The sequence below is a fragment of the Epinephelus lanceolatus genome, chromosome 10, assembly GCF_041903045.1.
Source record: "Epinephelus lanceolatus isolate andai-2023 chromosome 10, ASM4190304v1, whole genome shotgun sequence".
In the NCBI taxonomy this organism is placed as follows: Eukaryota; Metazoa; Chordata; class Actinopteri; order Perciformes; family Serranidae; genus Epinephelus; species Epinephelus lanceolatus.
This window is the reverse complement of record NC_135743.1, coordinates 17,577,365-17,602,669: the sequence shown is the minus strand read 5'-3', so window position 1 is coordinate 17,602,669 and position 25,305 is coordinate 17,577,365. Positions and strand designations below refer to the sequence as shown.

At 40.2% G+C, this 25,305-nt stretch overlaps 3 protein-coding genes across 13 annotated transcripts in view; all 3 read right to left on the bottom strand.

Moving 5' to 3' along the window:
- Positions 1-641, bottom strand: part of lipeb (lipase, hormone-sensitive b) — a 34,180-nt gene extending 33,539 nt beyond the window's left edge. Inside the window, exon 1 of one of the 2 annotated variants that reach the window (XM_033640464.2) lies at positions 509-641. In XM_033640464.2, coding sequence (XP_033496355.1) covers positions 509-599 — 91 coding nt within the window. In that variant the 5' untranslated portion in view covers positions 600-641. The remainder of the gene's footprint in view (positions 1-508) is intronic. The other variant, XM_033640466.2, reaches the window with a different exon arrangement.
- Positions 642-823: 182 nt separating this feature from the next.
- Positions 824-6,586, bottom strand: cd79a (CD79a molecule, immunoglobulin-associated alpha). The gene is made up of 5 exons (XM_033640467.2): positions 6,440-6,586; positions 5,646-5,957; positions 3,090-3,205; positions 2,754-2,816; positions 824-2,558 (listed from the first exon to the last, which is right to left on the bottom strand). Exons 1-5 carry the CDS (start codon positions 6,477-6,479, stop codon positions 2,433-2,435), a joined length of 657 nt encoding a protein of 218 aa, XP_033496358.1. The 5' UTR covers positions 6,480-6,586; the 3' UTR covers positions 824-2,432.
- A 1,499-nt stretch (positions 6,587-8,085) lies between these two features.
- arhgef1 (Rho guanine nucleotide exchange factor (GEF) 1) overlaps positions 8,086-25,305 on the bottom strand; it is a 73,657-nt gene continuing 56,437 nt past the window's right edge. For all 10 annotated transcript variants that reach the window (XM_033639835.2, XM_033639837.2, XM_033639831.2 and 7 more), the window contains 17 exons: positions 23,519-23,709; positions 21,632-21,778; positions 21,215-21,297; positions 20,743-20,868; positions 20,503-20,617; positions 18,723-18,823; positions 18,481-18,555; positions 18,290-18,365; positions 16,125-16,292; positions 15,927-16,014; positions 15,737-15,841; positions 15,555-15,607; positions 15,298-15,441; positions 15,059-15,184; positions 13,002-13,186; positions 12,420-12,524; positions 8,086-11,134 (listed from right to left, as the gene is read on the bottom strand). In XM_033639835.2, the coding sequence (XP_033495726.1) occupies positions 12,450-12,524; positions 13,002-13,186; positions 15,059-15,184; positions 15,298-15,441; positions 15,555-15,607; positions 15,737-15,841; positions 15,927-16,014; positions 16,125-16,292; positions 18,290-18,365; positions 18,481-18,555; positions 18,723-18,823; positions 20,503-20,617; positions 20,743-20,868; positions 21,215-21,297; positions 21,632-21,778; positions 23,519-23,709 (1,858 nt within the window). In that variant the 3' untranslated portion in view covers positions 8,086-11,134; positions 12,420-12,449. The remainder of the gene's footprint in view (positions 11,135-12,419; positions 12,525-13,001; positions 13,187-15,058; positions 15,185-15,297; positions 15,442-15,554; positions 15,608-15,736; positions 15,842-15,926; positions 16,015-16,124; positions 16,293-18,289; positions 18,366-18,480; positions 18,556-18,722; positions 18,824-20,502; positions 20,618-20,742; positions 20,869-21,214; positions 21,298-21,631; positions 21,779-23,518; positions 23,710-25,305) is intronic.

The following is a 25,305-nucleotide window of genomic DNA, read 5'->3' as shown; positions in this document are numbered from 1 at the left end:
CCTCCCCTCTTGTTTATGTTTGGAGTACCTGTTCAGATAGGTCCTGTCCGTATCAGCGGCTGAAACTAAAGGCACACATGGTGAAAACGTGAATACAAACACACGCTAGGAGCTACACACAGTGATGACGTTACTACCACTGCTAGAACTAACACGACTAATGCAGCTGTGACCTGGGGATGCTCGTAACTATGGATATGGCAGCAAAGGAGGCTGACCGGTCACTACTGTCATGACGGCTTTTAAACACTCTACAAACAGATTTCACCAGTGCCTCCTCGTGTAAGTGTCACACAACAATCACAGGACCTAAGCAGCTGATACAGACCAAGCGGCTTAAATCCTAGTTGTTCATTTCGGCTACCCGAGGCCAGCTAACGGTCATGCTAATCAAAGCTAGCGGGAGGTGACGGCTCGGGAAAGTCAAAAAGGAGGGGACGTTAATGAAGGGACAAGAGACAGGGTTGGGGGGGCCATGACGACGTCGGCGTGACACAGACAAACTCACCCACTGGACCCTCTTTGTGTTTGGACGAGCGTCTTCCATTCACACCTTTCTCAAATCTGCTACTCCCACCACTCTTCTTGTTCGACGCCATCTTCGCCCACTCTGTTTACGCACCGCCTCTCCTCCTCTCACATCTCCGTTACATACCTACCTGCGGGCGACAGGCCCCGCCCACACCCAAAATGGAAGCCAATGAATGACTGCGCTGCGATCCAGTAGCCAATCACGACGCTAGAAAATATATAACTGCCCGCCCCCGTCCTTCCGCCCGCCCCGTCAGTGCAGATTATACTGAATGGGCATTATGTTTGTGGATGAATTACACAAGACGTTGCTGGATTTATTTATTTCTTCACACAACTTTACTCTTTAAGCACCCACAGAAATAGCTGAAAGCAAATACACTGTCAAACAACATTAAATCTTAAGTAAAATGCAAGAAATTAATTATAGATTTTTTAGTTAAAAACATTAAATAAACTGACAGCAAAACAATCTCACCACCAGCCCAACTCAGAAGCTGTTCTGGAGCTTTCACACAATCTTCCTCAGCAGATAGAGCTGCTTGGTTGTTATGAAACTTAGGTGCTGACTTTTTTTAAGCATAGGTGATATTTGAACATGTGCATTTACTCCCCCTTAATAAAAACATAAAAGAAGCTGAAGACTTTTAGTGGACAAAATTAAGAAATGGCACCAACTGGGGCATTAAATTCACCAGAATGCAGGAAATTAAAGCTCATTTCCCACTGCACAAAACACCTGCTAACATCTGGCTTTTGTATGTAATGGGAAAGGAGGAAAGGTTACAACTGGGATTCACACCCGCGTCAAATGACTCTGCAGTACTCACAGGTATTTATCAGCCCTGGCTTACCAGAGTGATACAATGACCTGCCACACATGACACTGTCCGTTTCCACCCTAGCAGTGCTCCAACATCTGTCCAAATTAGTCTGCACCGAGTTTGAGATAGAGACTAACTAAGTAAGACATAAAAATAAGTAACCACTGTAACATTTTCACTGGCTTCCATGCTGCTTTCTATTGTGTACCAACCATTTCCGGCCTGTCTGTGATGTTGAACATGATACACACTCGTCTGCTGCAGAGCTGAGTGTAGAGTGTATCAGAGTGTATCGCCTATTTTTGTGGGTTTTCAAATATTTAAATAGGCGACTTTTAGTGTAAAAGGGGTTTAAGTGTTTGATGCCCAATATTTTCTGGTTGAGCACCTTAAGCCCCTATTTCAGTTGCGTCCCTTCCAATGTTGAAATACAACCTATGCCTTTGACTTCAAGGACTTCTCATCCGTGTTGGCTTGAATTTGAGTCTAATGCCATGACTAGGGGCGACTCTATTTGCACAGGAAGATCATGTGTTACCTTAGCAAGCTCAGAACTGGTAGTGAGTGCAGGGCTACAGCTACTGTTTGAGGACACAGGAGACATGTCCTCTATCGTTTCTCTGTTTTGTTTTGCTCTGTTGAGGAATTTGGGATCATGAAGGGTAGTTTCTAATTAATCATTTTAGGTTATACTCATAAAAAGACAGACATGATTATTTTCTATAGACTCTTTAAAATGGTACAATTTTGAGTAGACAACACACTTAAAATAAGGCTGAATGTCTCTTAATATTTCTATAATCCTGGCTATGGCCCTGACTGCGGGGACCCAGTGTTGAGATTGCTCCGTCAACTGCTGTTTCCAAGGTCAAAAAACAACGCTCAGTCTGAAATTAAACAAGCTGTTTGATCAATATGTTATCAGATGCTGAAACTGTACCTGCAGGCTATGTACAAAACTGCGCAGTGAAGAATGAACCTGCTATTCAGATATCACACAGATAGACGTCAGCTCTCAAAATACACTCAAAACACTCTCTCTTTCTCCTTCCCCTTTCTCATTCTCTCCAATTTTCTTCAGGGTTTCTCCAGCTGGATTTGCTCCTCTTCCTCCTTAACGTTGCCCACATCCTGGTACGGGCCATGTGCCTGGGACCGCTCGATCTGATCATATGTGGACCAACACTCGTCCAGATTCAGCCCCTGGTGTGTGAGATAAGGGAGACAGAAATTGAGTACACACGCAAAAATCAATTAAACATACTCATGTGAAATCGATTAGTGCAAGATAAGACGTTCATTCATATCTTTGTTCCTGCGTTCAGCAATGTGACTTGCACAAGTGTTTACCACATGCCATGACGTGTGTCTGACTCTGAGAAGATCAGACTTATTTACCTGGTATATGTTTTCCTCTTCCTTCTTCACTTTCTTCTTCTCCAGTTGGTTCAGTCTCTTTGACTGTGAGGGGAAAGCAGAAGTTATTTGAGTTGTGAAATGACACAACTTCCCACGGAAGAAATGCAAAAAAAGGAGAAACTTATAGCTGCATGTGAACAATCAGAGCAGCACTGTCTCACAGAAAGCAATAATTTCTGTTGGGTCAACATGAACGAGAGCTACATTTTGGAACTTAACCACTGCTTCAGCATCAATGCAGCGAGTCAGGGGTAGCTATCTGACAAGTCAATGCATGGTAATGTACACACGGTTATAACACAGTGACCTCCTGACCTTGAAGAGAAGGGTGCAAGACGGCACAAGCACACAGAGGAGCAGTAAGACTCCCTCAGCCATCAGGATCTTGTTTTTGGTGCTCTCTTCTATGTTTATTGTCTTCTCCAGGTACTCTGGGCAAATACACAAAGTTCAAAGGTGAAACGAATGACACATACATGTTTTCAATGGTAGGCTGTAACTAAGTACATTTACTCAAGTGCTGTACTTTAGTCCAAACTGGAGTTAGACTATCAGTGTTCTACATAAGTATTTTCTTTTTGTGCCACTGTCTAATTGTACTCCACTACAAAACATTACTATACACACTATACAAAACAGTAGTATAATGTAACAAAACACTCAAGTACTGTACTTAAGGACAAGTTAGGGGTACTTGTACTTCACTTAATGATTTTCATTTTATGCTACTTTACACTTTCACCACTGGGAACTTTAGTTACTAGTTACTTAGTTTATTTTTTTATTTTCTTTCAATAATCTAAATTTGCAAATTGGTTATAACATATTGTTATTGGTTGGGCCATCCAGCAGTATATAGAGTAAATTAAATTAGGTCCACCTTTACCAGCTTCAGCATTAAAGTAATGAATACATTAATGTTTCAATAATTATAATTAAATAATATATATTATTCTGAAATGGGCCATTCTGCATGATTAGCACTTTTACTTTTGGTATTTAAAGTATATTTTGATGCTAATACTTTTCTACTTTTACTTAAGATTTTGAGTGCAGGACTTTCACTCGCAACAGATATCTACACTGTCGCACTGTTGTAAAGCACACAAAACCCCTGAAGGGTTTATAAAATATGTTTTCTTATGTATTAAACTGTTTATACAAGCAACACTGAAGCGTAGTTTGTTTAAGTAATTTTTCATGACAACATTACATGGTTCCAGTGTCACAGATGTCAGGGTTTGCTGCTTTTCCTTTTAATTATTTCAATAATTTAATTTTTTCACAGATCAAACAATCATTTAATTTATCAATGGACAAAATAATCACAAATCAGCCCATAATGAAAATAATAATTAGCTGCAGTTTGATACAAAGTAGTCAAAACATGAGCTCCACTCCACTTGGAATCCATTCATGGGATAGATAAAAGCCATATTCTAAACCCTCACTTTCTAGTAAGTCATATTTATTTATTTATTTATTTTTTTACATCTTGTAGCCAATCACAAAAGGATGGGCCCTGATTAGGCCTTCATCTTCTGCAACTGCCTGTTCCTTTGAAGGTTCTGTGCATATTTAATTATCTGTATATATGAGTACTTTTATTTTATAATGCTGTATAGCCGTCTATACGTTGTTTAAAAACCAAAAAGCTCCACCTCAACCAGCAGCTACAGTAAAACCCTGCTTCTAGATGGATGCATGAGTCGTAATAATTTCATGACATCATAACAGTCACAGCTTTCTGCATTAGTACTTCTACTTTTAATAATTTGAGTACATTTTCCAGATTATACCTATATATTTTTCTTAAATAGCATTTTCAATAAAAGGCTTTTTGTAACACAACGATCTTATTTTATTTAATTCTATTTCTATGTAATATTTTAAGTAATGGATTGTATTTTCTGTCTGTCTTTTTTTATATGACAGCCATAATTTAATGTGTGTTTCGTAATTTCTCATTTTAGTGCATGTTTTTTCTTTTTTTTCTCTCTGAAAACTTGAGGTGTTCGCCTTCAAACTGGCCTCTCACTGTGATGCATTGCTGTCACCCACCTGCATTCACTTATCAGTCAGGATTGGGTGACATCCCCTACCAAGTTAATAAAATGTTTGCTTGACCCCTGTCCACCTTTTTGGACCCTGATGAAGACCTTAGGGTCGAAACCAGTCGGTGTTTTAATGTAAGCAGCCATGTTTTTGAGTAAAGGCTTTTTAAATTAATTCAAGTGCATTTGTTCCTGCTCCATGCATGAGTGCCTGGAGTTCATTTTTTCTACTTAAAGGGCTTTTACTTGTAACTGAGTATTTTTAAACTGTGGTATTAATACTTTAAATGATCTGAATACTTTCTCCACTAGGCTACTGTGTGTTTTATTAGCAGGTAAGACATCAGGCTAACTAAACATTTATGTAACAGACTTATTTGGAGACACAACTGCACTATTTAGTATGAAGAACCCAGTCTAATCTATATAAAATAGATGAATAAAGAATTGATAGGTAAGGGTAATGGTGTTCTCATAAGCTAATGCACATAATCCCCCAGTGGTTGTTTTACATTTCCTCATCTGTCATCTGTGTTCAATGAGATTATGATGCAAAATAGCATTTCAGTGTGCAGATGCCTGTATACATTAGCCTGGCTGCAACTTGATCTAATCTCAGTGCTATTTAAAGTAAATGACCGGGCAGCAGACTGTAATGAGATGTAAAGATTAACCAAGCTGCAGTATTGAACGATGCTGCCACTCACACAGCTCCTGGATGGACTAATGTTAACAGGATTTATGGCTTATGAGGTGTTAGCACTGTTCAGATCTGCTTGACTCCATCTCACTCCATCACACACACACGAATACTCACTGAAGACCTGCAGGTAGGTGCCATGGGATAAGATATCACCCTTCCCCAGAACACACTGGTACAGCCCAGAGTCTTTCAGCTGGACTCGCTCAAAGGTTATGGAGCCACATTTACTGGGACCGAGTCTCTTGTCGATAGTCACATGGTCTGAATCAGTCACATTTTTGACAGCTTTGGCAGTGCGTTTGATCCAAGTGTGTCCCAATTCAGCCGTTGAAGTAAAACAGCACTTTAGCACAACTCGGTGATGAACCTCCACCCTCACGTATGGATTGTCCGGCTCTAAAATCACCTTACTCTGAGCAGAACCCACTGTGGAGGAAGCAGCTGTTATTTAATGTTTTGTGCATTTGTTTTAAACTTGTTCATCATTTGATTTTAACCCAACATTTGCCAGATTATCTAATTATGATTGCATATATTGTAATAGCATAACCTGCATTTACAATGGACATATAAGGTCTTAAAGTTAACTTACAAAACTAATAAAAATGAGCTGTAGATGTGTAGCATAATTAACCAAACCTAACAGAGGAAAAACACAGCATGATAGCACAGCCATCTGCTGTGAGAGGAGATATGGCTCACTGAAGCAGAACTTAAAGGAACTAAATGTGAAAAAATACGTTATATAGAGTAAAAACATATACTTATACTAGCTTTAATGTACAGACATGCTTATTTTCTATCAAACCCAGAGGAGTATTGCATCTACAAAAATATAAACTATTGTTTACACACTTAATGAGTATTTCAGTCAATATGCTATCTTAAAATAAAATGATGTGACTCACCGACAAAGCTGAAGAGGAGAAAGTTTGTAAGTGTGCCCATTGCGCTCACAAATATTTGATCCAGAGATCAAAAAGCGTACTGAAATATCATAAAGGAAAACTACTTGTACAACACCGATCCCAGTCTTCACTGTTATGGTACTAAGACACCGGTGTTTTTTTTTAGTCAGGATTTACACTTGAATGATTTTGGACTGTCCCACATTTGCATTAAAGTTTTATCTGCATGCATTTAGAAAACAGATCATGATGGTTCCTCATCGGTGCTTTGGTGTGGCTTGAGGTGCTATATAGCATCACAGCCACACAAAGAACTTTTGAGGCCCCTTCATGATTCTTTAGAGGTTCCCTACTGTTCCTTTCCCCAGTAAACTAAACTTAACTAAGCTGAAGAACAAGCAGAGGAGCTTTGAAGTCTGGCTCTTCAGCTTATTTTAGCTAGCACTACACTAAAAAGCCTACAAACAGTGTATTTCCAGACGATAACAAATTAAAGGAGTGTGCACGGAAATTTTCCAGGTTTGAAAAGGTAGCATGTTGTGTTTGCATTTAGTATAGCATTCTGAATCTCTAAATCCAACATTTTGTAAGAAATGATTAATAATCATTTATATCTTAAGTAAAAGTGTCATTTAGAAACATACTGACTTATCCATGGTTATCTGGCATCATTCAGGGGTCCCCACACTAAGAAATTTAAAAACAATACAGTACTATATGGTCTCTAATGATTCTATATAGCACTGTGTGACAAAGGTGATGTATAGCACCTTTGAAAGCTGGGTGTCACATACAGATTGACCTGTGATTATGAGCCACAGAATTGCGTTTGGGTACTGTTTAGCACTATTTTAAAGCAATATGATGCTAATGGGTCCGTATAGCACAGTTTGACAAAGGTGCCATAGAGCACATTCTACTAACAGGTTCTTGTGACTGTCACTGTACTGTTTAGCTCCATTTGTAAGAGTGCATATCCTCCTGAGACCTTAACTTTTGTTTGGTATGCATTTTTAATTCCTCCTAGCTATTTGGGATCAGTAGGACTATATAAGTATATATAAAAAAAACTATGTTAACAATAATTAAGTCCCAATGTCCTCAAAGGAGACAACAATAAAATCCCAAAGTCCTAAAACAAGAACTTCAGTGTTACTGTTGCTAAAATTGGTCACATTTCTCGCCAAATCAAACTAATAACATTATCAATCATAAATAAACAAGTTCCAACCATAAATTGTGATCAGGTTCTGGATCTTGTCGACTTTTGTATCAGGATCGGCTGCAGACTGACTTGGAAGAGATGCCTGCCGTCTTGTTTTTACATGGATTAGTGTATTGTGCTCTTATTATCACTAGATGGCACAAAAAGTGTCCACGAACGAGGACAACAGGTCTAAGTTAAGTAGAATGAAGTATAAGGTCAAGTAATCCCAAAATGTGATGTCCTCATGACGACACAGGGTCTGAGGAGGATGTATTAAAATCTTGGGATATGGTTTATGAAATCACATACGAAGGATCCTCTCTAAACCCTGTGTTTATAAAGAGTCAAACCAAACTAACCATGAACCCAGAACCATTAGCTCACAAGTTATTCTAACACAGGTACGGACTCATGACTATATAAAAGGACAAAACAGGAATTTATTTCCCCAATTTATTTAAAAAATGAAGAATTAAAAAACAGAACGTACCACAATTTTCCTTAAGTATACATCATTAAAGAGCCTCTTACACGATAAAAATCAAAACCCAAATACACAATATAGTTCTTGCATATTCATTGTTTATAGATAGACAAGATGGCAGATGCCTGCATGACATGGAGCAATGTCTTTTCTACACAGGGCACTGGCTGGCTGAGTCGGCGGAGGGCTCGCATCCTATTGCTGTAATGGAGGTGGACACAAAAGCAGGATCCTGGGATCATCTCTCAATTGTTATCAGTCTTTTCGTCGTCGTCGTCGTCTTCCACTGTCAGAGGTCACAGTCCTCCACGAAAGAGCGCAGACGAAACGGTGATTGTGTTTGTAGACTGAAGAGCCCTTGATGAAGATCGTCGGAACAAGGCACCACTCTATAAATACATGTTCTATACATCTAGGTATTTGTATATAGAATGCATGAGGAAAAGCGTCAGGAGGAGAGACAGCGAGTGAAGCTGGTGTTTACTGGGTTTCACCTGCTGACCACTGCAGCTGGACAGTTAAAAATCCCCGGTTGAGATGATCTGTTTAAATGGATCCCATTGGTAAGCTGGATAGCCACAGTACAGAGCGGGTTAACGCTTTATCGTGCACACCAACAACAAAAAAAACAAAACAGGAAATTGTGGTTACAACATTTGCAATGCTTGTTAAACTCATTCATGCATAGACAAGTTACAGACAAGTCCTGTCTCTCTCACCGTTACAGCCAAATGCATAGCACATAATTACAAAAACTTGTTTGGGAAAAAAAAAACAACAGTAACAAAACCTCCCCGACCCGTTTAGGTAACATATGATAAAACTGTGCGGTAGGAAAAGGTGATCATGCCATCACAAGTGAGCGTCAAGAGCTGTACGTAGCTAACAGGAGGGCAAATTTACGTTTTCATCACAATTTGTTTTTGTCCTTCAAGCTAACACCTATTTACAGTTTCTAAGAGGAAGACGTGGGGAGAGATGGCAGTGATGTTCAAACACAAACTCATATAATTTAGCATCGTGTGAATGTAATCGCACTGAGTTTTGCATAAGTTCACGCTGAGGTTCAGTTGGGTCAAACAGGGGCGCTTGTAGCTGTGGCAACAACAGTGAGAATGTGTGTCAGGAAGTGATCGTGATCACAGTGCTGACGACTGAGACTGCTGTTTTCCTTCCTCCAAACCCTTAAACGTTTCCTTTGTGTCCTCATCTGGCTTCACCGTCTTGTTGGGTGTTTCTTTGCTGCTGGAGCTGGTCCCACGTGTTCAATAACTCTATCCTGTCACACCACGAGCTGCACTGAAGTGTACGCAAGGAACCACTGATCTACAGTTTCAGTTTGGCCATAAGGTGAAGGCAGTCTAATATTCCTCAGCTACTTGTTGCCAAATCCAAACTTAATGCCATCAGCATTAAGTGACACGCTACTACTGTACGCAGATGAAGCATGTCGATAAGAGAATTACAGCTCGTATGAGGATCTAACGGTGCTTTATGTCTTTGGTCCTGTGTGCACGGCCACAGTTATGCCACTACTCAGAAATTATATCATCAACATCATCATAATTACAATCAACTGCTGAATAAAATACAAACACAGAGCTCAGTTTTGATACAAATATTGCTATCAGGGAAAAAATAGAATCTTTTGCTAAGAACATGAGAATCTAACATCATATAATACAATTTATAACCCCGTCTTAAGTCCGTGTTTTGGATCAGGAGCTGTGAATCAAGAGGAAGGTGACACTGCGGAAATGATGCTGGCACTGAGTGACCTTTGTGAATACTTCTGTAGCACTGGGCTCTGAGTGTCTGTTGGTGTATGTATGTGTGTGTGTCTACATTTCTTAATACAGTAAGCACAAATCCTACTCTCATGTTCTCTACACATCTTCTCATGACCGTCTGGTTCAAGCCGGCTTCAAATAACCAAAGCAACCTCTAAACTCCGCCCCGTCCCTTTCTAACATCTCTCTCCTTCTCTCTCTACCTTGATCTACGTTACACATTCCAGGTTCTTGCGTTTCATCTTTTCTCGAACACGTTCTTTTTCTTTGGCCCAGTGCGGTAACAGTTTCACTCAGGTGAGGCAACTCGCTGACCAATCGGAACTCAGAGGAATAAATAAAAGTGGTAAATACAAAAAAAAAAAAAAAAAAGACTCCATTATTAACAGCATGATTACCTATAGTGCTACTATTTATAAATGTTTCTATGTGACCTAATGACAGTAAGAACCCTCAAAATAAGCACATCCTTAATTAAAAAACTTTGTAACACACATACACACACTTTCACGCATGCAATCTTTTCAATAATGAGTGCTGCCCACGTGAAGCCCAACTGTTCAAAAACGGCACTACATAGAGAGTAAATAAATTTCGCATAAACAGTGTGGGTTCAACTTGGTTTGATCAGAAAAAAGTGCATCTCCGTGGTGCTTTGGCATAGACTAGAAATAACACTATATATCAGCAGTAGTATTTCCATACATCTTCAAACGCTACATTGGCCCCTTGAGGCTTCCACCTGGTTAGAGCGAACCTGGCGGGCAAACATAGGATTTCTCCTTTACTGCACGTCTGCTATTGGCAATAATGTAAATCATTCTCTAGCGTGCATGTCTCCGGTGTGCGTATGTGTGTTACAGCAGATTGCAATCACTACATTTTGTTAGGCAGCATCTCTCTCACAGCAAAATATTGCTTCTTCCTTTTTTTTTTGGCACCTCTCTGCAAAAAACAACCTCCCACTCAAAAGTAGGATGTCCCGTTTTTTTTTGTTTGTTTTTTTTGTCTTTGTATACCTTTCTACCAAGCATGCACGCAAACAGACACACATACACATGCACACACCTCCCATGTTCGTCACTGAACCACTGCACTGTGCATAAAGCCCCCTAATGCAGCAAAGGGTCCAGGCATGACTTGTGAGGGTTTAGGAATTTCCAGGGAACCCTCTGAAAGTCACTCTCGCACTCCAAACCAGCACCAGTAGAAATCTACACAGGAAAAAAACAGACAAGGGATAGTTTGAATGAAAGATTAAAAAACATACAAAGCTTGATCATGTGCAAGGGCAAAAAATTCCACTGTGAAAATGTCTTTCTCCGCTGTTCTTGAAATCCTGTTTTTGTTCCTCTAACTTTTCAGTTTCATTGATTCACTGACTGATTTCATAGTTTGTCACTAAAATTTCTCTGATCAGTTTTCCCGACTTTATAGCTGTGAAAATGCAGATGAGATCAGATTAAAAATAAAAACAGTTGACTGAGTCACAGCATGTGATTTTCAGACATGTTTGCCCACCTCTCAGGCTAGGTACAAGACGCCCTATCTTACTTATGGAGGTTGTTTGGGCCAGGAAGACACCTGCCAAAAGTCTGTCCACTGTGCTTGCTTCTTGGCTAGAAAAATTATCTAACAAAGAAATCCAAGTTTTATTTTAATTTACAGATGCTACTCTCTAAGCAGATCCATTAAGTGACCATCAAGTCTCTACCAAGTAGTGCTGTCATGATGCTGGAATTTCTAATTTTGATTTAATACCTCAAAAAATATAGATATTCAATACTACAGGGAAAAACTGACACTGAGGGCATACAATTTAAAAGCATTATTAAAGGACAAATATAGTAAGGCTTGTAGCAGGACAACAGTGATTCTTCTTAGTAGCAGAGAATATCAGAAAGACTGTTGTAAACATTAACAGTAATTAAAACAATTATTTTTTTGCAGTGATGCACATGTTGAAAAGCCTCTGGGATTGCCATTTCAAATGCTATTAAGTGCAAGTAAAAAACAAAACTGTGACAACATCACTATCATATAAACTAAAAATGATTTTAAGCAGGCAGCATTACAGTTATCTGTAAATTACTATGGGTGTGTCATATTTTAGATCTAATATATTTTATCCATTATGTCTATTTCATCCTTTTTTATCTTATTGTTCAGTATCTTACTCTATTTCATTCTCTGTAGTTTTAATGGTTTAATCTAATAGCGTGTAAAGCAACTGTAATATCATTAAGCATTTTTATTATTTATCTATCTAACCAGTTTTATTTTTATTCATATTTTTTGCTGGATTGGTGCAGAAAGTCGCACACAGTCCCATTTTGTTGTTGGAAAACATCTTGTGTCTGAAGCTAAACCTAAGCCCCTGATGATTAACAATGATACTTAATCAGATTCTTCTGTTTAAATTATACTTGAGCATCACTTTAAATATTTTACAAATACTTTAAATACACACAATATACTTTAAATGGTTTGGGGTCTCACCTAGTGGCCAGCAGGTGGCGTGATGGTGTCTTACTGGAAGTGACCCCCCTCCAGTGAGAACTTGGAAAGGGCCTCCTGCAGCCTGTGGTGCTCCTCTTCTACAGTCTGCAACACACAAAATCAATATCACCTTAGAAACTGAGGACAGACATTCGCATCCCCACCCCCTCACACACACACATGCACACACACACTTCAACCTCCTCCTCTTAACATCCTCTCTTCGTCTCCCTCGCTGCTTCTCTGACACATCCCATTGCAAGCGCTGGACATAATAGCCATTTTCAGAGAAGTCCAATTTCACAAGGCAATTTTCAGCCAAGCAATAACAGCAGTGGTTAAATGGTTTTCTATTCTCTAGTTTCTCTTTTGTGCCATTTTGGCCCCATTTGTCCAAAGTATACCACAGCTCGCTCCTTACTTAAGTTATCCTCAGTGAAATCCTTGATGCCCAACTGTGTGTCTCTTTCCAGTCGGCTCCCATCTTTTGTTATGTCTCTCATCTTTATCTGCCCCTGTCATACTACCTGCTCCCTGCTTTTTTTCCTTCTATATTCTCTCTCTCTGTTCACCTCCCCTCACCTGTAGTCTCTTTAGTTGTTCCTCCAGACTGTGGAGCCTCCTGCACACTTCCTCCATCCTCTCCTGGGACAACACCAGCGGTGCACTGATGCTCCTCTCCTCCTCTGCCTTCGTCCCCACGCCTTCTTTTTCACAAGAGTTATCGTTCTCCTCCTCCGCTCCCCTGTCTGTTGTCTGGCTTTCTTCTGTGAAAGGAAAGACTCAATTTAGATGTGTCATGAGTCAGCTTTGTTTCTAACTGCAGTAGATTCTGACCAATAAAACTGTTTCACAAATTATCTATTTCTTATTCAAGTACAGCAGGCAGGTGTAAAGATAAGTAGTACAGCCTAAAAGTATATGTGGTCCTGTGCAGAGGTAGGTTGTGGGCATATGGTGGTCGTTAGACTGTGTTAGGCTGATCTACATTTTGCCAACAGGTGGTTTCAGTGGTAGGTTTAAAGATTTCTAACATCAGAAATGTGGACTTTCACTCAGAAGAGCTTGACTCAGTTCAACAAAAGGTAATCAAAAGACGGAGAAACCAAATTAGGTAAAGCATTTGTGTCAATTAAGATCTCTGAAAATTCAAATGCAATACTATTTAATAATATCTACCACCTAAAATTTATAAAATTGAATTTTAAAAAATATTTTGGGACCTGCAAACACCATGAACTGAGCCTTATCTGGTCATGCAGAAAGGTTTGAGAAGAACATGACACATTTAAAAATTCTGCGAAAGAGAGGCTTGTGTTTTTTAACTACTCTGAGGAAATTTTGTTTTGTGATGAAGAGAGGAAACAAAATGAAGCAGCTGATTGATTATGGAGGCAACATCTGGACTTTAATGAAGTCTATGAAGCTATACAACCAAAATTAAACATGATGTTTAAATGAATAGTGCTTTAGTCGAGGTTATAGAGGGTATATTAGAATATACAGGAGAGTTCACCCACTTCCTTTGTGGTAACCTACTCATCTATTGAGAAGGACACCCATCTCATTAACTACCACTGCAAAACTCAGTGTGACATTTTTGGAATTACACTCATTTGCTTATTGGCAGATAATTAGATGAACAGATCTGTTAAATATGAAGCTACAGCTAGGAGACAGCTAACTTAGCTTAGCATAAATGTAACAGGGTCAATGCTACAGCAGTAAAATGTGTTACTAAGTCAGATGTACATTTGTGTTATTAAGTATTATAATTACACAAAATTTCTGTCGGTTGTTATTCCCTGACACACACTTAGGCCTCCATAGTCACAATGTGGAACGTTTGATACTCAGTTTCTGTACCCCTACGTTCACCTTTGGGGGTTACCCTACCTATAATGTGGTGTCTCCTGCCTTCCTTCTCCCCTTTTGCTGTTGTACTCCATGGGAGAGGTAAGCGACATTGTGCTTGTAATGATTTCTGTGTTTTAGCGCTGTTAAGATATGTTTATGAGCTGACCTATAAAACATATTCCTGTGTAGGGGGTCAAGTTTATATGGTTGTAATTGACAGAGATTTAGGTTTTACCTCTTGCTGTCAGGTATGTTCTCCGTGTTTTATTGCACTGAATTGAAAGTAACATGGCCGCCCTTTTGCTGTTGAACTCCATGGAAGAGGGGCTTGAGTTAAATGGTCATGATTGAGGGAGGATTTTGTTTTCACCTCTCACTGTCAGTTGTCAGGAATAAACGGAGACCGCCTCCAAAGTTATCCGCAACACAACGCAGACAACACTAGAGTCAACTGGTTACATTAAGACTAGAGACAGGTGGAAACAGCAAGCCTGGCTCCGTCCAAAGAGCCTATCAGCACCTCTGAATAACTTGTTATACCTTGCTTGTTTTATTTGTCCAAAAAACACGACCCTTCTTGGCTCTGAGCAACACCTGCTAACTTTAACATCATGGTGATGATTTCATGAAGTCACAGCTCACAGCCAGCAAACATCTGGCATACTAACCTCTGTAAAACCGCACCTTGCCATTTTTTTACACTTATTTACTTGTATTTACTGACTGAATGAGTGAATTTTCCAAATTGTCAAACTATTCCTTTAAAAAACACAAACACCTACCTGTTGACTGACAGCTATCTGATTCTTGACCGGGCCTCTCAGATTGGTCCTCTCCGTTTTCTTCGTCAGGCTGAGAGTCTTCTGATAGACTGATGCTGCCGACCAGCAGCCTTTTCAGTGACATGACTAACACAGGAGACACATTTCATTAGAAGCACAGGCACGCTGCTATGAAGGAAAGGAAAGACAATAAAGATATAGAAATCATCTGTAGAGGCACAAGGAACCCCGTCATTCACCTTCATCCAAAGCACTGTTGGCCACCTTCTCCTGATCGCTGTTGGAGTGGCCTATCAAGTCGAAGCCTTTGTCTGACAGGAAATCAATCAGTCTGTGCCTGGGGTCTGAAGACTTGTCATCCGTCAAGCTGTCTTTATCTCGATCTACAGACAGACACAAAGAGCTTAACTTTGGCTCCAGCTTTCCAGAAATGTGTAACAATAACAAATTTGTGCCATTTATTAAGTGCTCAGCTGATAAAGCGCTGCGGCCTCACCACTGCTGCTTTTCAAACCCCCATTCTCAGTCGGGCTCAAAGGGGCATTCAGCCTGACGGGGAGAAAATGACAAAAGAAATGAGATATCTCGAGATGGGTGAACTTTGGCAGCCGATGAATGCGTCCTGCTCTTTCAAACACACACACACACACACACACACACACACAGATTGACACATACGTGGGACTGAAGGGAGCTCCTCCACTTCCAGGAGGCAGTGGCAACCTCATGGGTGCTCCACTCTTCTTCAGATCATCCACTGCTGACTTAATCACATCAGTCCAGCTGTAAACACACACACAAACATCAGCTTACATTCCTCCTATCATTTACCATTAGAAACACACATGGTTAGTCTGTGTATCCTTACATTTTCCTCTCTCCAACAGATTGAGCCACCAGTTCATAGATCTGAGCGCCGCTGTCCCAGGTAAATATCACATAGAAAGCCTTCCGATCTGACGGCGCAGGGAAAAAAGCAGACATTAAAAGGCTGAATGATATCGATCCCGCAATGTAAGTGAGCGTATTTGTCTGTGAAACTACTGCGCTGTCGTGTGCAGCTAACCTGTGGCCACCTCACGTAGGAAGACTGAGTCCAGCTTGATGATGGGGCTCAGCATCTGCTTGCCCTCCTGCATGGCGATGTTACTCTTGCTCTGACATTTGAGAACCATCTTGTCGTCCTGCCTCTGTAAGAGCACCAGCAGGTCCCCGAGCAACACACACTGCACCTCTGAGAGAGAGAGAGAGAGGAGAAGGAGTAAGACGGTGAAGTGGACAAGATGTAGACAGACAGGGAGGAAGAGATGGAAGAGAGTGAGATAGAGAGGTTCTCTGCTTTCTGTTTCTCACTGCCTTACAGCTGATTTTTTATGTATATGCCTTCATTACTTTAGACTCTTCTTTTTAGAATCTATATTTATTTATTAATGCATATGTCACCAATTCCACATATAGTTTACAAAGCTTATGGCCTTGATTGTTTTAGTTTCCATCTATTGTCTGGGTATCTGTTGATCCAGGCTGCACACACTTGCCCATATATCAATAAATAAAGTGGAACTGAGTTGAATTGAGGTTGGGTTACTAAACATAACTGTATATAAAAAAGGAAGCCAAGGGGCCAATGAGACCTCAAAAAACAAATGAATAAACCCTAAACTGCAGCTGGGTTTCCTCTTATAGCTAACATTGATTGACAAATTTGAAAAAGGGAAATGAGAACAGAAACAAATTGATAATAATATTCTCAACATCTCAAAATAAACCACTGTTGGGTTTTTCTGGCCTTTTGGAAACAGATAATTGACTGTGAAAGCAGGGCTGTGCAGACCTTTAGAGGGGCAGGTGCTCGAAGTTAAAAGCGGGCACATGAAACAATGCTTTAAAACACCACATACCAACATAATTTCCGGCATAACCTGTTGAATTATTGCAACCCATATTCAAACTGAATGTAACATGGAATCTAACACCAGACTGCATCATGCTATTGTCACTGTCCCCCACCCGATGACAACAGAGGGGGACTATGATAAGTAAAAATGAGGAAATTATGAATCTTAAAATGTAGTTTGAGCTGTTTTCCTCTTCAAGTGCCTCAGAAATAGTCCTGTAACTGTAAAGAGCCAATTATCCTTGTGTTTGCTTTTTATTTTGTTTTCCTGTAATACCACTTGTCACTTGACAGTCGCGTACAAACAGGGCCTTGTTTAGACGGGCAGGGAAATGCAGCCAGGTGTGTTGCATGCCTGGGAGGCCCTGAGCTTTTTGACCATGGTCATGGCGTCAGGGAGGAAGATAGTGGAGCGGTAATGCGATTACGCGACCTAACTTTGCTCGACGGTCTCTCATTCCTACGGCACACGTCAATTAGAACTCAATGACGTGCTACAATGCAGTGACTTAGCGGAAAGCCACCTTCATAACAATCACATGAAATTTGGACATAGTCAGGGTCGTCCTGAACAGGAATCCTTTTAAAATTTCATATAGTCTGTTACAGATTTTTTTCACGAAATTCCTTATATGAGGAAATTTTGAACATGTTATGTAGCAATTTCAGATGACTTTCTTTTTATAATTCTCTAAACTGTACACTTAAACCATATGAACCTTTGTATGGTCATAGTCAGCGTCACTCTTTCAGCAAATCCACGAAGAAAGGTTTGTATCACAGGTCAAAGATGATATGGCTACTTGATGATATTTTAATTTGGAGCTCCCTTTTTTTAAAAAAAATAAAAGAGCACTACAGTAGAATAACTTAATAAATTTTGTTCTAACTTGATTTCATATAATGTGCAATAATGCCATTTTACTTGGTATATCAAAAGTGAGAAGTTATGCTGAAATAAATGGGCACTTTGGACATCAAGGGGCAACTGGGCACGTGCTCGAGCACCCTCAGCCTCCCTCTCTGCACATGCCTGCATGATAGTTAATTTTATTATTCATTTATTGTGAATGGGGGTCTGTTAGGGGTCGTGGGGGGGCTGGAGCCTATCCCAGCAACCAGCCACGCTCACATTCAAAACTTAGGGCAATTCAGAGTCACCAATTAAATGTGATACATATAAATGTGAGCCAAATTAATTGTTTAATGTTGATGAATAATGGTACAAAAAATGGTTCTGCAATTTTTAAATGTCTGTGAAATGTTTATGTTTCAGCAGCAGATAATCCCAGGTAGTTAGCATTCATTTCACACACACACAAGCATATATTTACCAATTGCCTTCTCCTTTGTGACTCTCCAGGTCACAGGGCCTTCATAAAGCATCTTCTTATGCGTCAGGTCGATGTTCTGGAAAAGACACAGTGAGAATAATGAGAACATTTCCTGCAACAAAAATGTCAAGGAACTAAATTCTGCAACGCTCAACACTGCATGCAAACAAACTTTGCTGACAGAGCCTCACCTTATATTCAGTATAAAGCTCATTACTGGGTTTGAGCCCTGATGTGTCCAGTCTTCGCTGGTAGTCCTTCAGAGTCTGGGAGCAGAGAGAAAGGTTAGCCAGTCATAGGACAGACGGCACAGGAGCAGAAGTAGTCTAACAAGCAGAGGCCTTCAGAGGTCTCAAAATGAATTTACTAGACTCCAATTGGTGCTCAATCACCACATAACAGCGTGTTGAGTGATGGATTGTGTGTTTCTCACCAATAGGTTCTCCATCACTTTGACCTCCTCATTGACATGGTTGAGGATCTTTCTACAGCACTCTGCGCTCTGCTGGATCCTCTCCTTCTCTGTCGGGTCCTCTGTGGAGAGACAGAAAAACACAGAGCTGGAGAAAATACAGCTTTCACAGCAGAGCCCAAACAAAAGCCATAAATCACAAGCGTGCACAAAAAAACAGTGCCATGGGGAGTAATCGATTCTTTAAATGTTTTGCTGGTGCGCTTAAGTTCATCTGCATTCATCCTGTGTTCTGATGAATATATGGTTTAAAACACTAGCATACTAATCATCTGCATTCTGATCTAAAAATGTGCCACTGACTTTTACTTAAAACATTTACACAAACGCATAGATCATCCTATGGCTGTCAGAAAAATTTAAGCCCATGTATCAGCTGGCAAAATCTACATATAGACCAGACATGGAGTTATTAGTAGATAAGCTTCTGTTACTTTTAATCATTTTCATTCCACCTTTTCTGTTGAACAAGACAGGATATAGAGGGAATAGAGAGCAATGTAAAATGATGATGTATAGATTAAGAGAGGATGTAATGATAATGTTTACACCGTGGTACGTGCTGCCTTAAGATATCTGGATGTAGTAAAGCACTATAGGATTTTTGCATCAATGTAATGAAGTGTCTCAGATGGTCAAGTATTTAATTTGAACAACAGAAATTCCTGTCAATTTCCCATTACATTTTCCCCCCAAAAAACGACTATAGCAATATGCAGTACTGATATCTAGGGCAGGCCTCTGAAAGTCAAACACTCAGATCTTCAGTTAAAGACCCCTTAGTTTCCTGTCAGTCATGTTTCAGTCTCCAGATTTAGCTGCAGAGTGAGCACTCCTCACTTTCACACTGCTCTCTGGTACTGGCAGCTTCAGACCCAGACCCAGGGCGGTCTGATTAAAGGCCTTTGCACACTTAGTCTGAAACGTTTGTCCATCATTAAAATTTTTGGAACTCGCTTTTATGTGTTTTTTGCATCCGTCAGAGTTATTAAGACACGTTTGACCAAGAATCAGTGAGAAAAAATGTGGCAACACAGCTGCTACAAAACAGAGTTCATGATTCAGATCAGATATTAATATTCAGGGTGGATGATGAAGAAGAAGAGGAGGATGTAGACGGCACACAGAATGCGGAGGACAGCTCTGCTCCTTCATGCAACCGTGGTGGCAAATGAAAGACAGGGAGGGAGTGGTGACAGCCAGATAGGTAACTTCCAGTGGAGATAGGCAAAGGAGGAAATGTGTCTTTATTTTGACACAAATTGCAAATTTTCACAACGAATACAACAATAAAACGCTTCAGACTCAGTGTGCAAGGTTTCTGTGCATAACAACTTCTTCATAACGTCAGCTTAATATGATACAGTCTCTGACTTTTGTTTGATATCTAGTGTTGTTGCACATTTCTGATTATCATTAGCGTAGTTAGCTTGCATTAGCTTGAAGGGCCATCTTGGCTTGTTAACTATATAAATAGTCAAATTTTCATATTGAACAACCAAATCTGATACGACTGACAGAATTCTGAGTTGGGTGCAACCCTGCTACTATTATGATATGAAATTAAATATAGCGTTACAGAGGATTTTGTCTATTTCACATTTTAATCAGTAGCATAATAAGGTTATCTGTCATCAGTGAAAACTTAAAGGTCTCATAAAGATGTCTACACAGGAAGAGTATTGACACTATTGTGAGCCACAACCAGGCATGGGACAGACACACGCATCCAAACACACACCTGTGCTCTTGGCAATATTTTCCAGCAGCAGCGGGTATTTGGTCAGTCTCTGCATCTCTATGGGGATGATGTCCTTGAGCTGCAGCCTGCGGCACTGGGGCTTACTCTCTGCCTCCTGGGATTAAACATACACACAGAGTGTGTGAGAGCACATGTATGTACTGGACCACCTGTGTGACCTCTTGCATGTCCATGCATCTGTGTGTGTGTGTGTGTGTGTGTGTGTGTGTGTGTGTGTACCTGTATGAAGGAGTTGAAGCGTGGCTCTTTCTTCTGCCTGCTCTTGATCTGGTCCAAGGCCCACGACTGATGACTGCAGAACCGGGCTGTCAATTTCTGGAACCACTCTCCCTCTGTACCTTCAAACTGGAAAACCCAAAAAACACAAAACAACACTGTGTTGTAATAGCCAATAGTAAAAAAAGAATGAGAGGAATAAAGAGATGGGCAGATGGAGAAAGAGCTGGAAAAGGTACAGAGCAAAGACAACTCATATAACGGTCTGACTGTTACAGCCAATATTTTACTTTTATAGATAAACAGCTTTCAGCATTTGTGCAACCAACAAAATCAGATTTTGGCACAACTACTGCCGAGTTGTGTTGAATTAAACTGTCAGCAGATATCTATTGAGGTTTTCCTTACAGCAACATACACGCTGAGAGAAAAGAGAGATGGAATAATATAAAAGAGAAGGATTATGATGACTCACTCTGTTGAGCACTGTGGTGCTGATAGATTTGACTATGAAGTTGTCATCCAGACGCAGTTTCTTCAAGTTCTCGTAGAAGTTATCTGCGTTCACAGCCAAAGGGAAACAAATGAATAATTTACATTTGAAGTACAGTGAGCAACTCTTCTTTATTCAACAGGCACCGACTATTTTTTGTAAGTGACGCAATTATTTCTGATGTCTGAATTATTCTTGACTTAGGCGAGTTGTACAGGAAGTTAACTTTATCACTTGCAACAAATACACATAAAAATAAGTTTCACGCTCAGAACACACAAATTTAGATTCACTACATAATGATCTGCTTGTTGGGTGAAGGCGAGCACTAGTAGCATCCCAGTTCTCTGGGAGGACACAAACTCAGGTCAGACAAGGCCTCCTTGCAGCAGCACTCACAGTGCATCTCAATGATCTCATCCAGGTTGGGGAAGATGGCGGCCACCTCAGGGGAGGTAAGGAGCTCCTCTCTCTCCAGGGGCTTTGAGAAGACCATCTGAAGGACACTTAGCATCCGCACATGGGCGTGCTCTGTCGCAAACAACTCTGAGAGGAAACAGAGAGTAGACACAGCATAAGAAAGAAACCATCTACAGTCAGGTCCATAATTATTTGGACAATGATACAGTTGTCGTCATTTTGGCTCTGTACACCACCACAATGGGTTTTAAATGAAACAATGAATACCTGCTTAAAGTGCAGACTCTCAGCTTTCATTTAAGGCTTTTTTCAACAATGTAGTATGAACCATGTAGGAATTACAACCATTTCTTCACACAGTCCCCCGACTTTAAGGGCTCATAAGTATTTGGACAAACTAACATAATCATCAATTAAACAGTCAGTTTTAATACTTGGTTGCAAATCCTTTACAGTCAATGACTGCCTGAAGTGTTGGACACATAGGCATCATCAGATGCTGGGTTTCTTCCCTGGTGATGCTCTGCCAGCCCTTTACTGCAGCCGTCTGCACTTCCTGCTTGTGTTTTGGGTGTTTTGCCCTCAGTTTTGGCTTCAGCAAGAGAAACGCATGCTCAATTGGATTCAGGTCAGATGATATGACTTGGCCATTGCAGAACATTCCACTTCTTTGCCTTAAAAATGTCTTTGGTTGCTTTTGCAGTATGCTTCAGGTCAATGTCCATCTGCACTGTGAAGCATCGTCCAATGAGTTTTGAAACATTTAGTTGAATCTGAGCAGATAATGGTGCCCCAAACACTTCAGAATTCATCCTGCTGCTCTTGTAAGCAAGACAAGACTTCACTAGAATAAATACAGAGGGTTTATCACAAGATGCAAACCATTGGTTAGCCTTAAAAATGGAAGGCCAGATTAGAGTTTGTCAAAAACCATCTAAAAAGCCTGTACAGTTGTGGAACAGCATACTATGGACAGATAAAACAAAGATCAACTACCAGAATGATGGGAAGACAAGAGAAGGAAGAAGGGAAGGAACTGCTCATGATCCAAAGCACACCACCTCATCAGTGAAGCATGGTGGAGGTACTGTTATGTCATGGCCATGTATGGCTGCCAGTGGAACTGGTTCTCTTGTATTTATTGATGATGTGACTGCTGACAAGAGCAGCAGGATGAAAGCTGAAGTGTTTGGGGCTACATTATCTGCTCAGATTCAACCAAATGCTTCAAAACTCATTGGACGATGCTTCACAGTGCAGTTGGACATTGACCTGAAGCATATTGCAAAAGCAACCAAAGACATTTTTCAGGCAAAAAAGCGGAATGTTCTGCAACGGCCAAGTCATATCATCTGACCTGAATCCAACTGAGCATGCGTTTCTCTTGCTGAAGCCAAAACTGAGGGCAAAACACCCAAAACACAAGCAGGAAGTGCAGACGGCTGCAGTAAAGGGCTGGCAGAGCATCACCAGGGAAGAAACCCAGCATCTGATGATGCCTATGTGTCCAACACTTCAGGCAGTCATTGACTGTAAAGGATTTGCAACCAAGTATTAAAACTGACTGTTTAATTGATGATTATGTTAGTTTGTCCAAATACTTATGAGCCCTTAAAGTCGGGGGACTGTGTGAAGAAATGGTTGTAATTCCTACATGGTTCATACTACATTTTTGAAAAAAGCCTTAAATGAAAGCTGAGAGTCTGCACTTTAAGCAGGTATTCATTGTTTCATTTAAAACCCATTGTGGTGGTGTACAGAGCCAAAATGATGACAACTGTATCATTGTCCAAATAATTATGGACCTGACTGTATATCTATTAATTTCCTTCTCATGAAGTGCTGCTTCATCGCTCCTCTCCTCACCATTGATGACCTCCTGCCTCTTGGTCTCCTTCTTGCTGAGACTAGACAGGGCCTCAGGGGGAGCCAGCTCCCTCCAGTTGGGCGGGTCCTGCTCAAACTCCAGGAGGCGTGGATCCACCTCGTCCAGCTGTGGGGAGGGGCTGGTGGGGGAGTGGCCGGGCCCTTCAGGGAAAGTAACCGGTCCGTCGGAGCTGAGGAACGAAGGACATGGGAGAGTGATAATTTAGGATGGATCCTACTGTACAACGTAACTCAAGTATGACCCAGGTGGCTATCAAGTGATGGTGGGTGGCACCAGTGGAGGTTGTTGGCTGTGGAACAGCAGTAGCTGTGACCTGGTGGTTGCATTTCTTATAAATGACACCAGGGATGTCTTAACATTGGATGATGTCAAGATCATAATGGCTAACCTGAGAATCTTGCTATCTAGCAACGTCCTACTGCTTTTGCTGTAGCCTATCATATACATATTACATATGATATTACAGTACTTTTGTGAACCTAAGACTTTGGTTAACCCATTTTGAGCACCCAAACAAGTGGTTCACATGAGTAAAGGTATGTTTTATGAGAGGTGGAAGTAACAAAAGTAACTGATTAACATAGAGGCAATAAAAATACATGTGAATTGAGAAATTAAGTGATAAATTATCAAATGATTCGATTAATTTCGACCCACTTTGATTAAAACAGTCCTCATATGATTAAAAAACAGAGCCATGTTTCATCATTTTCCTCTACAAGTCATCAAATCAAAGCCAACTATTTAACTAAGGTATTGTTAAAGTATTACATTTTATGTGATGAGAAAGCTATATATAGTCTGCAACTGAGATCGTTCTAGCGAAGGAAATGCATCTTATTGTCACTTTAATGAGCAGTTAAAGGCTACTGAACTCTGCTCTTACACTGTCAATCCACTTTCACTGCAGCATCACAAACTAGCTTGATTAGGATGTATTACCACACCGCTTGCTTTCACATTTTCAGTAAATGATAGAATGTAATAGTGAAAAACACTGTTAGCAGTAAAATGACTATCGGAGTGTTTGTATGAGGAATTCTCTCGCTTCCCTCTCACGTTTTGCCACCATCCTGCCAAGGTAAAAGCTCACGAGGAAGCCTGGCTTACAAGTTGCGATCCAAAAACTCGTCAGTGTGCGTGGTTTTCATTGAGATTTTGGGCGGCAGTACAAAAAACTGCTTGCTATAAACGATGAATGTTAGTTGGGTGACACTGTTTCAAATAAAATGTCCATCGAATTTATCAAATAGATTGAAAAATTGTCACTTTTTCAGTTCATATACATTTGCATCGCTTCCATTTTCAACTATTTTTTAACTCACATCCCTGAGGCCACTTTCCTGAAACAATAAATGGCAATGCTGTGATGAATGTAAGACGAGGAAAATGAAACATGAGTGTTTTCATCATTTAACAACTGTTTTAATCAAATTATCTTTAAATTGATCAAATTAATTGATATTAATCATTCTTTTTCACTTTACAGCCATTTTCTCACCTCTCAAAATGCATTTTTATTAATTAATTTTGTTACTTCAACAGCTCATAATGTTTTCACAAGAGATTTGAAGAATTAAAAAGTGACTATTTACCTATTTTTATTTGATCTATTTTGTATTGAAACAAATTGAGGCCTCATTATACATCGAACTTTTCTACAAATGTTGATATGAAACACATGGCGTCATGTTATCTGCAAGTACTTTAAAAAGATATATAAATGGAAAATGCCCTTGGACCCCGAAAGGTTGATACAGCTTTG

Coding starts and splice junctions, on each gene's coding strand:
- cd79a (XM_033640467.2), bottom strand. CDS start 6,479: ATGGGCACACTTACAAACTTTCTCCTCTTCAGCTTTGTCG. Junction 5,958..6,439: donor TCTCCTCTTCAGCTTTGTCG/GTGAGTCACATC, acceptor CTTCCTCCACAG/TGGGTTCTGCTCAGAGTAAG. Junction 2,559..2,753: donor AAGAGGAAAACATATACCAG/GTAAATAAGTCT, acceptor CTCACACACCAG/GGGCTGAATCTGGACGAGTG.